Source organism: Morus notabilis, unplaced genomic scaffold (assembly GCF_000414095.1).
Source record: "Morus notabilis unplaced genomic scaffold, ASM41409v2 Scaffold387, whole genome shotgun sequence".
In the NCBI taxonomy this organism is placed as follows: Eukaryota; Viridiplantae; Streptophyta; class Magnoliopsida; order Rosales; family Moraceae; genus Morus; species Morus notabilis.
This window is the reverse complement of record NW_010359578.1, coordinates 35,914-50,947: the sequence shown is the minus strand read 5'-3', so window position 1 is coordinate 50,947 and position 15,034 is coordinate 35,914. Positions and strand designations below refer to the sequence as shown.

At 33.2% G+C, this 15,034-nt stretch overlaps 1 protein-coding gene across 1 annotated transcript; it reads left to right on the top strand.

The window, feature by feature from the left end:
* Positions 1 to 9,795: 9,795 nt before the first annotated feature.
* LOC21391295 (RING-H2 finger protein ATL78) lies at positions 9,796 to 10,907 on the top strand. Its single transcript, XM_010094794.2, has one exon. It carries the CDS (start codon positions 9,993 to 9,995, stop codon positions 10,671 to 10,673), a length of 681 nt encoding a protein of 226 aa, XP_010093096.1. The 5' UTR covers positions 9,796 to 9,992; the 3' UTR covers positions 10,674 to 10,907.
* The last annotated feature ends 4,127 nt before the right edge of the window (positions 10,908 to 15,034 follow it).

The window sequence follows — 15,034 nt, the reverse complement described above, 5'->3', positions numbered from 1 at the left end:
TATGTTGATCGTAAACCTCGTCGATGAGCTTACTTCAGTCGAATGCTGATAAAAATTCGATTTAAATTAGAGGATACCCAATTACGGGCCGAAAAACCTTGTTAATTATTAAGGCATGATATTGAAGTCTTTATTCATTGGCTGATGAGACTTAACAACCGACTTGAGCCGAAAACGGGCGAGTCGAGTCAAACGGCGGTGGAAGAATCCACCAAAGGCGAATCAAACATTAGAGAATCAAGCCAAATGGCAATTGAAGAGTCGACCATCGGTGAGTGGAGCCAAATGGCGACTGAAGAGTCGACCATTGGAGAATCAAGCCAAATGGTGACTGAAGAGTCTAACATCGGCGAGTCGAGCCAAATGGTGACTGAAGAGTTGATCATCGGAGAGTCGTGAGCCGAGTGATGGCTGTCGAGCCAATTGAAGGCAAGTCGAGGCGAATTGTGATTGGTGTCACCCGATGATGAGTCAAGTGAAACGATGGTTGCAGAGCCAAATAAAGGTGAGAACTGTTGACGGTGCTTTTCTGACAACTCATGATTACCTCCCCGGAAACGCTCACGGTTGCACTAACCACAGGATCGAGTAATAAGTGTTGACCTAATGTAAAAGAGACAAGGATTTTATAGTGGTTCGGCAATAATTTTGTGCCTAATCCACTTGTGCATGCACTATTTTCTTATATGTTTACAAGTTCTCTCTGTAATATCAATGGTGTCTAACCCCTTTCTGGGTTTCGTTCCTTCTATTTATAGGCCTCCACATTCAATTACATATTCCCGGCTCCCAAGGTGGAAGCCATCTTATGTTCTCGATCCTCGTGAGGGTAGGTGGGTTTTTCATGATGACTTTTCTGGAAAATACGGTTGATCCTCTCAACCTGCCGCCTGACTTCCTGACTTCTGTAGTAGCAGTCGGATCAGTACTTCCCTCCTCGGGTTGACATGACTCCTGGCAAAAAGGACCGACAATGTTCCCTTGACGCCGCGGTCTCAGTATGTAGAGCCCTCGCCCGGCGCCTCTCCTCTTGCGCTATCTCTCGACGTATAGGGCACGTTTGCTATGCCTTACCTTCGATGCCAACAGCTGGTCCTCCGCGCGGGAGTCCTCAGCGTCGGTCGTTCGAAGGAATGGTCGATGTCTCGACTATGGTGTAACAAGAACTAAATAGAAGATGCGCAACGAAATGAATAGTGGCTAAACATCCAACTATAGGCGGATGACAGTGGCTGAAGAGCCCACTAACATCAAATAAAATCGAATCAACTTGTGGCGTGCGACGTTAAGCAGTCTGGTAATGAACAAGATCGACTTTGATTTGCGACAAATGACGTTGAGCCGACTAGCAGTGGTGACCAAGTCGATTGGCATCAAAACTTTGAGTCGACTAGTGATTACCAATGCAGTCAGTATGCTCTCATAACGACTAGTGTTTGTTTATCATGTCTAGCACAATGTCTGTGCTCTGAAGAAGACAACCAATTCTCTTATGATCCCCCAAGTTATAAAACATTATTTTATGAATCTTTCTTTTTCCAAGAATGTCAATCGTTTACTACTAAAATTTTGTCTTCTTAATCTCTTCATCATAATTATATCTTCGTAGTTTTTCATATTGTTCCTCATGTGACCTATATATGGACTTGTATTACTGCTAAACTGCCTTGGCCCATCTACACAAATTCAAAGGAATGTAGATTAATTAATTCTTAATTCTCTTTAATACCGAACTCAAGACGACAAACCCATAATACAAATAAACGTCATTTAGAAAAGTGACAAGTTAAAAAAAGAGCAAATATTCCAAAGAATGATTATCAATTTTTAATAGTACTTCTAATGAGCAGTTGGTTAAGATTTCAAACTAGTTAGACATAAACTTACAAAATTTATATAATACCTAGTAATATTGAGGTGAATTCTATGGTAGGGTAAGCTACCTTTCCTTTTCCCTATCAATAGGGTGACGATTATTAATCATCCGATTAACTTTTAATGGTTTAGATTGCAAGTATACATTTTCGTTCACTTTATAGATTTAAATTTTTAATTCGAGTTGAGATGTGATATTTTTTAAAAAAATTTTACTGTAATAAAAAAAATTAAATGTAATATCTTTTAAGAGCTTTTAAAAATCTAAACTATAAGGCACGTTATAAAACCAATTTTTTTCATATCTGTAATTCAAGAAAAAAAAAGTCTTCCTCGCTTGTGAACGGACTCAAGCAGGAGAGGAGATGGAGGAGGGTGGCGGAGCTTGCTCCGGCGGAGGACAGAGGCGTTTGCACTGCCACGAGGGGGGAGATCGCGCGTCGGGAGAGGAGCGATTTCGCGTCGCCATCGCGCGTCGGTGAACCGTCTCCATCACCGTCGTGCGTCTGATCGGTGGCGAGACCCACGATGTCATGGTCGTTGGCGTTGGATTGGAAAGCAAACCATGAAAGTTTTTTTTTTTTTTTAAATTAATAGAGATCTATGAAGTTTTTAAATTTTTGTTTATTTAGTTATTCTTTAGCTGGTTGGCAAGAGAGATCAGCTTCTCAAATGGACTAAGCTCCTCCCTTTGACACAGTGTTGTTATTTGACGACTTCGCCGATGGTGGCGGCATCGGCAATCGGCACTCACTCCCTCCCTCCTTTCATGATTTGGGGATAATAATCTTGTTTTAGTTTTATTCTTTTTTATGTGTAATGAACTTTTTTTTTTCTTTTTTGCTCAAAAAAAATCCAGTGAACTTGAAACAAGTATTCGATGATTCATTCCATTTATCATCCTTGTACGGTGTTGTTGATTCGTGAAGCGAAGTCGAATTCCAATAAAGAAAAGACGGAGAAAAATTGAATTAAAGGCACTTTTTTTAAAAAAATTTAAATTTAATATGTAAGAAAAAATATTGTAATAAAAAAATTATATTTAAATTTTTATAAAAAAAAATACTAAAAAATTAAAAGAACATGTCATTTGGGTCGTAGTTTTTAAGAGAAAGATGAGAGAGAAATTATGATGGGTTTGTAAAAAAAAAATTAAAAAAAAAGATGGTTTGTGTAATATTTATGTTATGGAGCATGTTGATCTCAATGCATCCCCCTGAGATTAAAATCCAACCATTAGATTGTTCTCTATCAATAGGGAAAAGGTACCATACCCTATCAAACTCCCCGTTGACTAGATCTTTATTAGGTTTGATACGGTGTATTGTTGTGATAACATTAGATAAAGACACAAGAGTGAAAGAAAAAGATTGCAAATCTCGCCATATATTTCTATGTTTATTTCGCTGATTTGAGTTTAGAATTTGAGTTTTACTACAGTAAAAAGTTCTCAGAAACAGTCACATTTAACTTTTTTACTACAGTAAAAAGCTCTCACACAACATCACATCTCAATTCGAATTAAAAATTCAAATTAACAAACTAAACGGGCCAATACTAACATATGTTACATTATATATCGTACCTTTTCTTTTTTAAAAGTTTATGTAGTTTGGAAACGATAATATGTAAAGTTTTTGTCTGTTGCTGGCATAACGCATTTGCGGAATTTAATTAGTGAACTTTTGAACTAACTGTATGGTAAAGAGATTATGTTTTTTTTCAAATCTAAAGCTTATAATAAGACTGACTTTGGAGTATGAATTATATATATTAGTTTTGCTGCGGCCAGATCCTTCGAGGCATTAATGCACACAAAAATTATACTAAATTCTTGGTATATGCTAGCTGAGGCGACTTCGGCATGTAGAATAACGTCCAATCTTAGGAAAGAAAAAAAGGAAGTACTAAGACAAAGTCAAAAAGGGCGGCACATGATATTATAATATATATATATATATATGATATATATGTCCACTATATTTCATTTTAATTATTTTTCTCCTTTCCAATTCAGCAGGGTGATATGTCACACAGACCTTGCCCTTTATTTCCATCAAAGCGTGCTCTACACGAGCTTGACAAGCTACAAAGGTTATTTTATATAGCATGTTGTATTTAAGATTGAAAGTAATTGGTTGTGTTGTACTTTTGTAATCCACGCGCATAAGCCTTTCCACATTTCACCTCATGAATTGCGAGGGATATCATTCATTTCGTTAGTTCAAATTATAACTCAAATTTTTTTTATAGTATTTTATCTCATAAAAATTTAAATTCAACTATTCTTTTACAATATTTTCTAATATAAATTCACTTCCTATCAACTCAAATGAACAAAACGAACGGAATATTACGACCCACCTTTTATGGTTTCATATCATTAGATTAATTTTTTATTAGTGTGTGGTGTTTATTATGATCAGCACTCTCTAATATTATTCTTTAATTAATTAGCCTTGATGGTATTTGTTGTAGGAAAAAATCTCACACTCCACGTCAGACACTAAATGAACGCCATGGGGCATGGTAATAGATTAATGGCCATGACAGCTCAGTATGAAATACTCGTAAAATGAAGCTTGGTAGAGGATGACCGCAAGATAACACAGGAAGTCGATAGTACAGAAAAGCAAGAGGCGAGACATTGACTGCTTTAGAGGCATTAGGCAGATGAGAGGTCGACCACTTAGGGCAAATGTAGGCGTGGATGGCATGATAGGCGCCCGAGGAGCCGATTACACGTAACCCGAGGGGGAAACTAAACCTGAAGGTCTAGCTTCTTACGTGACTTGTAAGCAAGCGAAATTAGCAGGGGAGCAGGGAAAAAGTCATTGTTGACTGGCAAGCACTCCACCGCCAACGGTTAAATCTAAAATATTAGATGACGTGACATACTATAATGATAGAAATGGCAGAGATTGAGGGGAGGTGAGCCAATATATATACGTAAAAATGGGAAGTTGAGAGGCACACGACACATCTCTGTAAGAAAACTTGAATTCTGAGTTCATAGTGAAGATTTTTTCTCTCCTCACAGTGGACGTAGCTCTTGAATTACAAGGGTGAACCACTATAAATTCTTATGTTGATCTTCTCTTAACTTTTTTTAATTACGTTACACACTAACCACCTAAAATCCGCTATTAATCTGTTGACGAAACCGTCAACAGTATTAAACGATATAATACATATATAGTCATGTATGTGTGTGTTCATACATGTGTATGTTGTATGCATGCATGTATATGTATCTCCCTAATTTGTTATTTTCTTTCCCTCTTTCCTATTACTACTCTTAACTTGATAATGTGGCCTCTGTCCTAAATTGATAATAATCTACATGAATATGAGTAATATATGCAAACATGTGTTTGTATACATATATTATGCCCTTTGTCATATTCCTTGTTTCTTTGCACTCTTACAAATTTTCTTATTTTTATCTCGAATTCTTGTTATGGGACTATCATAATATCAGAATTCAAATTGTATTTAAGTTATTATGGGCTAGAAAATATATACTGATCGTATAGTTCGGCTTATATACATTCATACATGAAATTATCTCAAATTACAGAAAATTTAGTAAAATGTTACATAAAATGAAACTTGAATAATAACCAAATCTTTGTTAATTAATTTTGTCGCAAATTAATATGACACTCTTTAGCTTCATACAACACATTATATCGTCTAACGGGGATATTTGTCAAATCTCAACCAATTAATATAATATAAATGTCATATGATCATGATATTTCAAAAGTTAAAAGGAAAAAAGATAAAGTTAAAAACCTAGGTATATGGACCCGTTTAGTTCGTTGATTCGAGTTTTTAATTCGAGTTTAGATGTGATTTTATGTGAGAGCTTTTTAATGTAGTAAAAAAGTTAAATGTGAATGTTTATGAGAGTTTTTTACTGTAACAAAACTCAAATTTTAAACTCAAATCAGTGAAATGAACGGGACCTATATTAATTTGCTAATTATGATAGTGCATGTTTTCTACAAAACAGAATGGACAAAATGTCCTGTGAATTGTACTCTTCAATTGGGAGATTAGCACGTTCATTTCATTTGTCTTTTATTGTGTGTGTGTGTGTGTAATCTAAACCCTAAGGGCTGCTTTCTCTCTCTTTCTTTTCTATTTTCTGTGGGTCCAAACAGCGACATTTATACCCTAGTGAAATCCAACCCACCAAGATATCGATCCGAGTAGTGGGTTGTAGTACAAAATAAAACCAAAAGCATCTTTGATCTCTATAGCCAAAATAAAATAAAATAAAGTGCTAAAAAAAAAAGAAAAACGCATCAAGAAGTATCTCTTCCACTTGTCTTCATAGCAACTTTTTCACACATTAAATGTGTAAATCTCTCTTTATAAGTCCAAATACTTTACAAATCACATTCAGCTGTTATACTTATACATATTATATATATATATATATAGATATATATTAGAACCACAAGTACTACTGTAGAGTACAGATGGATACTAGATAACATTCTCACCTTTAAAGTACCCCTTTAATGTTTTACAAAATATTTAACCTTCATTACAATTTGATCTTTTTATATTAGCAGAAGATTTTCGCCAAGATCTTTTAGATGACGTTCCTTTAGTTAGGAACCATAAACGTAAGTTGATTTACTATATTCATATTGCAATATCCAGTTGTAACAAAAAAAGATCATATAAATATGTAGGCAAATTAATCCAATCTTTTGGGATCTTATTGTGGCCAAATTGCTACCAATTTACTCGGCCTAAAGCATGCCGACAGTATTGTATCTAGTTCTAGTCTACGTAAACATAAAAATTGAAGATAAGAAAGTTAATTATATGCATAAAACATAGCACAACTTGTAATGTGAAAGATTTTGAGTTATGAAATGAACAAGGCCTTAATCTTTTTCCTCATGAAGTACTAACATACATGCATATATGCTATATATATATGTGTGTGTGTGTGTGTCAACTTGGTGTATTATTATATAATTATTTATTAACTTCAAATGGAAATACTCACTGCAATATTGTTTACATCTTGATCCACAAGTAATGACTCAGCAATCCAAAAACAAAAGCCACACTATCCATAAGTTTTGGATATTATGTTATGAGTTTCTCATAAGTCACAAGCTGATGATTGTGTTTTGAGTGATTATATATATTTGTAATAATCTTCTTGCCAATCCTTGGTTTACTAATTTGACATAATTGTATTAAGTTTTATGGTATCCTAAATACTGTGTTATAATTCTATTTCAAGTAGTATTGCTCTCTCTGAGAAATTGTGCAAAATAACCTCGTAATATAGGGAGAAAGTTGTCTCCTTAATTTAATTAAGATTTATTAGGTGTAATATTATATGGTATTTCAAATAGTGTTCGAACTAAGGTCTTCAAAAGAAATAGTCTTGTAACTTGGGAAGGATGGGTACCTCCTCGCAAAGGGATCGAAGTAATTGTGTTTGGACAATTGTTTAAAAAAAACACAGGTCTCTGCGAAATCCTAATGACATATTTGGGTTTAGGGTTTAAATGTAATGCTACTATTTTTTTTTTTTTTAAAGAAATTATCACGACTTTATTTTTGTTAGGGTAATATTATAATGACATAAATTATGATTTATAGTATACGTGTCAAAGATCCAATAATATTAATCTATATATAGAAAGGCAAATAATGCGTTCATGTAGTAATCAATACTTCAAAAAGTTGGGGAGCTGATAACTCAATGATTCTCACCAATAGTTGAGTCTAGCTCGAAAATTTTAGGACTATCTATCACTTTCTAAACAAAAAAATAAACAAACTAATTAATTAAGATTATATATATATATATATAAGAGGTGATATATTTGAGCTATCTTACTCGCTATCTAGGCTTGTACATAAACGTGAACAACCTGCAAACCTAACTTATTCTATTCCAGCCTAACCCGAAAAAGACAACTTATAACATTATTTTTTATTTTTCAGCCCACTAAATGTCTAGCCAGAGGTGTTTGGGGCGGTTTGTGGGTTAGACCTATAATAACCCGCACACCCCAACCCAACCCTCACAAACATGCCTGATAAGGAGCCTATGAGTGTGGACTGATAAAGATGGTTGTTGTTGCAGTGCTTGCTTTGGATGGATTTGAATTAAGCCTCTAATTTATGTTTGTTTTATGTTTGATGTTGGATGGACTATTTTGCTTCATGTTTGATGTTGGATTGAACTTTGAATTGCTATCTATTTGATGAGGAACTAATCAGTATTATTTCTATTTGATGAAGAACTTTGAATGTTGGAGTTATGTTTGATTATTAGTATTATTTCTATTTGATGATCAATATTATTTGATGATGAACTTTGAATGTTGGAGTTATTATTTCTATTTGATGATCAGTATTATTTGATGATGAACTTTGAATGTTGGCGTTATTATTTCTATTTGATGATGAATTTTGAATGTTAGATTGAACTTTGATTATTTAAATGATAAACCCGACTACCCAACCCACCTCACCCCGTCCCAACCTAACCCAACCCAACTCAAACATTATTGAGTTGTGAAATTTATATAATATGTGCAATTCGTACCTTTTAAAACGAGACAAGAAAAAACTTTATCTTGCACCAACCCAACCTATATACAGCCCGCTGTCTTTAGAAATTAATGAGCATGAAAAAGAAAGAAAACCCCACTTGAATCGCCCAGAGGAACATATATTTTTCCGTGAGAAGGAAGCTTCGTGACCCCTTCTTGACTCTTAAATGCTAATGGGTCCTTATAATAAGACATTGTAGAGATAATAGTATATGATAAAGTATTGTTAACAACAATAATTTATGATAGAAATAGACAATAAAATTCCACGTGGCAATTTATGCTGCGCAAAAAGTGGGAGGGACCCAGTTGGATTAGAAAGGCCATTAAGCTAGACAAGAGGGCTCAGTCAGTGGAGTATCCATATACTTTGTGAAATCTTTATCTATATAATTATTCATGAAAACCCTCTCAAAATATTCTCATATCTTGTCATATAGAGAATTCCATTAAATAAAACCATTAATTCTAAATTTCCCAAAAAAAAATAAGGGTTATCTTACTCGCTCGCACAATTTAAAATAGGAAAAAAAATTTACCTCAGATTATTATAAATTATGATTTTATTTATTTTATTGATTTAAATTTAAAATTTAAGTTTTTTACAATAAAAAATTTAAAAAATAATTATATTTAATTTTTTTATTATAATAAAAAATTTTCACATAATATTATATCTTAACTCAAATTAAAAGCTTAAATTAAATAGAATTTTTTATCATTATCATTGGGATGTCTATTTTTTTCAACAATAATCGATTGATTCTTTAGTAAAAGCAATTTTTTTGACCGGATTTAATCGCGTGTCAGACATCTAATAAACTAGCACATGTATTAAAATCGTTAAAAGAATTGATGCGCCTCAATTAGAGACAGTTAAAAAAAAAATAATAATAATAATTCAGGAAGAACAAAGACTGCAAATAGCTTTTTCCAATCTATTAATGACAAATGGTTGTCTATTAAAAGGTGGCGCAAATATAGAATTTTAGAATTTCAGAGCGGGACGAACTATAAACTTTTGAAAAGAAAATTACAAGTAGGGCGGCCGCCTACCCTCCACTGTACGTTGCTCTTCCTTTGGCCTCAACGAAAAAAGAACCAAAAGTTACAGTTAATGATAATACTTTTGTGTGCTTTTTTGAGTGGTAAGGGCAAAAATGATACGATCTCTATTTTCTGGAGACCAAATTTAAAACTCACAATTAATCTCATTGTCACAAACTCATCATTAAGTTCTCATTTATTTCATCGATTCGACATAAAATTTTTTAAAAATAATTAAATTTAATTTTTTTATTATAGTAAAATATTGTCACATAAAATCACATTTTAATTTAAATTAACGAGCTAATCAAGTCCTAAACAAAACCATAAAGGAAAAACCGTATACAAACGTACCCACACACACATATAACTATATATATACAAACATCATCCTCCTCCAACAACTTCCAAGCTCAATACTAAACCAAAGTCCAATTGTTTACTCACAGAGGCATTTCATCCAACACCATGGCTGCAACTTCCTTCTACTCTAGAAGACTCATCCTCCACTCTCCACTAACCACGGCGGCTCCTCCGTCTCCAGTCGCCGCTGCCGGCCACTCCTCTCCCTCCTCCTCCTCCTCGTCGGAGCAGTACCCCGGCGACAGCAGCTTCGACGCGAACGTAGTGATGGTCCTATCGGTCCTCCTCTGCGCTTTGATCTGCTCCCTAGGGCTCAACTCCATCATCCGCTGCGCATTGCGCTGCTCGACCTTCGTCTCCGCCTCCGGTTCCTCATCGGAATCCGGATCCGATTCCAGATCCGCCCAATCGGCGGCGGCGAATACCGGAGTGAAGAAGAAGGCGCTGAAGACCTTCCCGACAGTGAGCTTCTCCTCCGATCTGAACCTTCCCGGACTCGACTCCGAGTGCGCGATCTGCCTCTCGGACTTCGCCGCCGGCGACAGCCTCCGCCTCCTCCCGAAGTGCAACCACGGATTCCACGCGCGATGCATCGATAAGTGGCTGAACTCGCACTCCTCCTGCCCTAAGTGCCGCCACAACCTGCTCGAGACTTGTCAGAAGATCGTCGGCGCCGCAAGCTCGTCGGAGCAGTTTCCGGCGGTTCAAGATCCGTCGGCGGTTGTTCTCGCCGTTTCGCCGTTAGAACCTGAAGGTCCGATACGTAGTTATAGAGGAAATAGCTAATTGATTTTAATTTCAATTTATTAATCTTTTTTTTTTTCTATTTTCTCCACTCTTGAAGTTGTAAATTGTAATTGTATGATATTATTGTTGTGTTTGTATGGGGTTTAGACTCTTTAAGAAATTAAAAAAATAAAAAAAATAAAAAAAAAGCCCCTCAACTAGATAAGCTAGTAGAAGAAAAATGCAGTTGTGTAGTTGTAAAATTGTATATAGTTTTATTTATTTTCAAGGAAAAAATAGTAATGTTAATATTTTCTTTTGGGGCATTGTTACATATTAAAGAGGTTTATGTAGATTAGAAAAATTAACTTGTTAATAATGTATAGTTATGAAAATTTAACAAAATAAAAATTACTGTTATGAACCGTTAATAATTTTTTTTTTTATCGAAGTTTATTGGAAATGCATAATTTTATAAGTTGGCAATGATATTAAAGTGACAAACTTGAAATGATTTTTTTGAAAGTGCTTAACCAATTTTCTACATTGCACTTTTTTGGAAGCTAAATTTTAAGTTCACTATTTTATTGAGAAATATTTCTAGATACATTATCTATCTAATTATGATGGTATTTGCAACATTAAGAAAAAAATTTATTTTTTGAAAAGAAAGACTATGCTCATTGCACATTTAACCTGTATATGTGGCAATTAAGAAAGTTTTGCTTCCATTAATAAATTCCTTCTAGAAAAATGTTAATTATACAAAATGTATATATTTAATTGTCTTAATTTTACATTAAATTCGTATTAAAAATTATTTATTTTACATATTTTTTCAATGTGATGTGATTTTGATAAAATTTAATAATTATAAATTGACTCTATTAATAGACTAACATGCTGGAGAAAGTTTCAAAATATAATTAAGTTTTGCTAAAGTGGCTGTCTATGAGAAAAGTGCACTATTAAATGGCAATGGACCAATTGGAGAAGTCAACTGAATGTTTGAGTGTTTGTTGCCTTTAGTCTCTCTATAATTCTACACAATCAGCGACAAAAGAAACAATTTACAATCTGGTTGGTGAATTAATCTAAAAGAAAGAAAGAAACATATACATGAACTTGAATAATTTCAAATTCCAATATGCCAACAAAAAATAAATGGAGTGAAACTTTCCCACATAAGATAATCACATCCAAAAGAGATATTTTAATGTAAAAGGGGACACAAAGATACGCATATAATTCTCTCAAAAAATCAATCAAAGAGCATATATATTATAATAACATAAAACATTTGCAATGGAGGCTGAGGGTGATACCACTATAATGCTTTGAAATCAAGTCAAATGAAATAAAAAGTGAGATTTTGTATCATAGTATTCTGCTCACCATGTGGAGTGTTTCATATCATTATCATAACTACCCCCAAAGGCAGGAGGCGACTGAACTTTGAATCTGTCACAAATATTTTGTTGGGGTGGTCATATGGTAGGCAGGAGGCGACTGAACTTTGAATCTGTCACAAATATTTTGTTGGGGTTGCCACATAATGTGGGAAAATATATCATGGATCGTGAAACTATTGGCATTAGCAATTTCACACACTCAAATGTTATTATTGAATTCGTTTAGAGCGAAAAAATAAAGAATAAAAAAGTTGCATATTTTATTAGGATATTTTCTTCAGTATATCTTAAAATGATGAACTATCAGTAATTTTTTATTTTCAACCGTCGAATCTTATCAAAATCACATTAAAAAATACAATTAATTTAAAGGCTAGAGATAAAAATTTAGTGATAATTCTTTTTTTCTAGACTTATCAGCAAAACTCCCTATTATTAAAAATCTTCTGACTGAATCCCGTATTGCCACAGAAACTCATCTTTGCTACAAGTAACGCATAGTTGGATGCACTACTAGAGGCAAAATAGTTCGATACATCCATGGGATGTACGTGGAGAATTCTTTGATTAGATATAAAATTATATTTAAGTAGTACTATATTTAACATAGTTTTTGCTTTTGTTTTGGTAATTAAAAAAAGTAAAAATTGTGACTTTTAATAAGTATTTGCCCTTTGGAACCATATTTTTAAAAGTGCTTAAATGAGTAATGGCTTTTAAATTTTTTAATGAGAAATAAAAATATTAGAATCAAGTTTATAATGTCATATTTAAATTTTAATACGAGTTTTAAGGGCCCGTTTGAGAGAGTTTGTGCATTTATTTTTAAGTGACAAGAGAAAAAGTAGAACTTTTTTATTAGTATTTAAATAGTGCACGGAAAATAACATTTTTATTTCAAAAGTTTTTGAACATATTTGATACATAAGTCAAAAGCCCATATTGTTACAAAAAGTAATGTAAAATGAGAATATGGATGAAATTTTTAATTTGTTATTCACAGATAATAAAAAGTTAAAATCGTAAATAAAAAAACTTTTCATAAGCTCATTTTTCACAAGTACTTAAGAAGTGACCTATCCAAAAGAGCTTATAGAAGTCAAAAGCATTTTCATGTGTTATCCATCTAAACAGTCATAAAAGCAGCTTTTAAACTAAATAAGTCAAAAGTAACTTTTTTTAAGCCAATCTAAGCAGGCTCAAAGACTATTCTAAAGAACTTTTTTGAGAGGGCATATTTGTGACTTTGACTAGAAACTTTTATAGAGATCACAAACATTTCTAACAGAGTATCTAAACACCCTGTCTCCTGAATCAATAGGCCCCCTCTCCCGAATTAATAGGTCGCCATGACCTCGGTCTATTTTAACTCAATAACCACGGTCTTAGGTCGTCATGACCTCGGCCTATTAATCCACGGTTCGTTTTGTTAATGTCAAAAATCAAATTCTATATAAAGCCCGCCCTTAAAAATTTAAAATCAACTCTTATACCCGAAAATTAACAAATATTACTTACTACACATGCCCAATAGACCCCAATATACTTAAATCTAACACCCTAATTCTCTAAAAGCTTTACATTAATCAGAAAGGAATTGTAGTAAAAATAAAAAATAAAAAAAAACAAAAGGCAACTTCCTCTACTCTCTAAAAGCTTTACATTAATCAGAAAGGAATTGTAGTAAAAATAAAAATAAAAATTAAACAAAAGGCAACTTCCTCTATAGTACTCCAACGAGACCCGTCAGCTTCACATCACGTTTCCGTCTCTTTTCAAGTATGTTGCGCACTAGGGAAAGGGTTTGATCACAAAAGAAAAAAGAAGAAAACTAAAGGGCAAAATCTCCGAAGAGAAGAAGAAGAAGAGAAAGGAAAAAGATATCACCAATCATCAACAATCACAAGCATTTGAATCATTAGACTCTTCTTCTCAATTGATAATCTTGTTGCTCTTATCTTAATTATTTTCTTATTTCTTTTTTATTTCTTTTTTGTTTTGATTAATTATAATAGCACGTAGTTTATAGTTGAATTTTTCAAGAGATTTGAGTATAATCATTATTGTTTTGTGAATAGAGTTTGACTATTGTGTTTTTTTTTTTTTTTGGTAAACTTTAGGGTTTAGTTAGCTAAATACACTATACTCATTATGTTCATAATGTCCATTTGCCAAAAAAAAAAGAAAAAAAAAAACCAGAATGTATTGTTGATTGTAATTTTTTTGTAGTTGTTATAAAGACTATTATCCCTGACAGAAATTCCTAGCTTCATCACCGGAGTTTGGTCTCAAAAAAAAAAAAAACCAAAAGCAGCTTCTAGAAAGCCTGTTAAACTGGCCATTAGACCATTAGACTTATAGCTATATAGTACCGTGTATAGATCTGAACTACAAAAGAATTGAATTGGTATGCTCCTCATAGTGCGTGTGTGTGTGTCTATGTGTATGTGTATATATATGTGTGTATATATATATATATATTTGTCAATATCTTTCTTTAGGAGAATATTTTTGGTAGGATAGAAATTATTTCCTTACTCGTACAATACAAACCTGAATAGTTAATCATATTTGCATACTATTAGTATTTGATTGTGATATAATCTTTCATATTTGTAACTTGCTTTTTTACTGTTTTACCATCTTAAAAGAGTCAAATTGTTACTAATATTAGAAATCAAATAGCATATATGCATATCTAACAATTCAAAACATATATTATCAAAAGCCACAAAAGTTTTTGGAATAAAATATGTTGTGATCGTGAATAATTCACTTATTTTATCCTCCCTCCTTTCGCTTTTTCATCACTAAGATTAAGATTCCATTTTAAACTAGAAATTGAATCTTAACAGAGCAATATTAAAGATACCAAATGCTTTTTGTATTTTATTATTTAGCATGCATATATGTCTTCTCGGCAACCAAACGGGGCGTTCTTTGTGCTCAAAGCACCACTACTAACTCTCATGCTCTCGAAATCTTACACGCATACATATATAGCAAACT

Coding starts and splice junctions, on each gene's coding strand:
- LOC21391295 (XM_010094794.2), top strand. CDS start 9,993: ATGGCTGCAACTTCCTTCTACTCTAGAAGACTCATCCTCCACTCTCCA.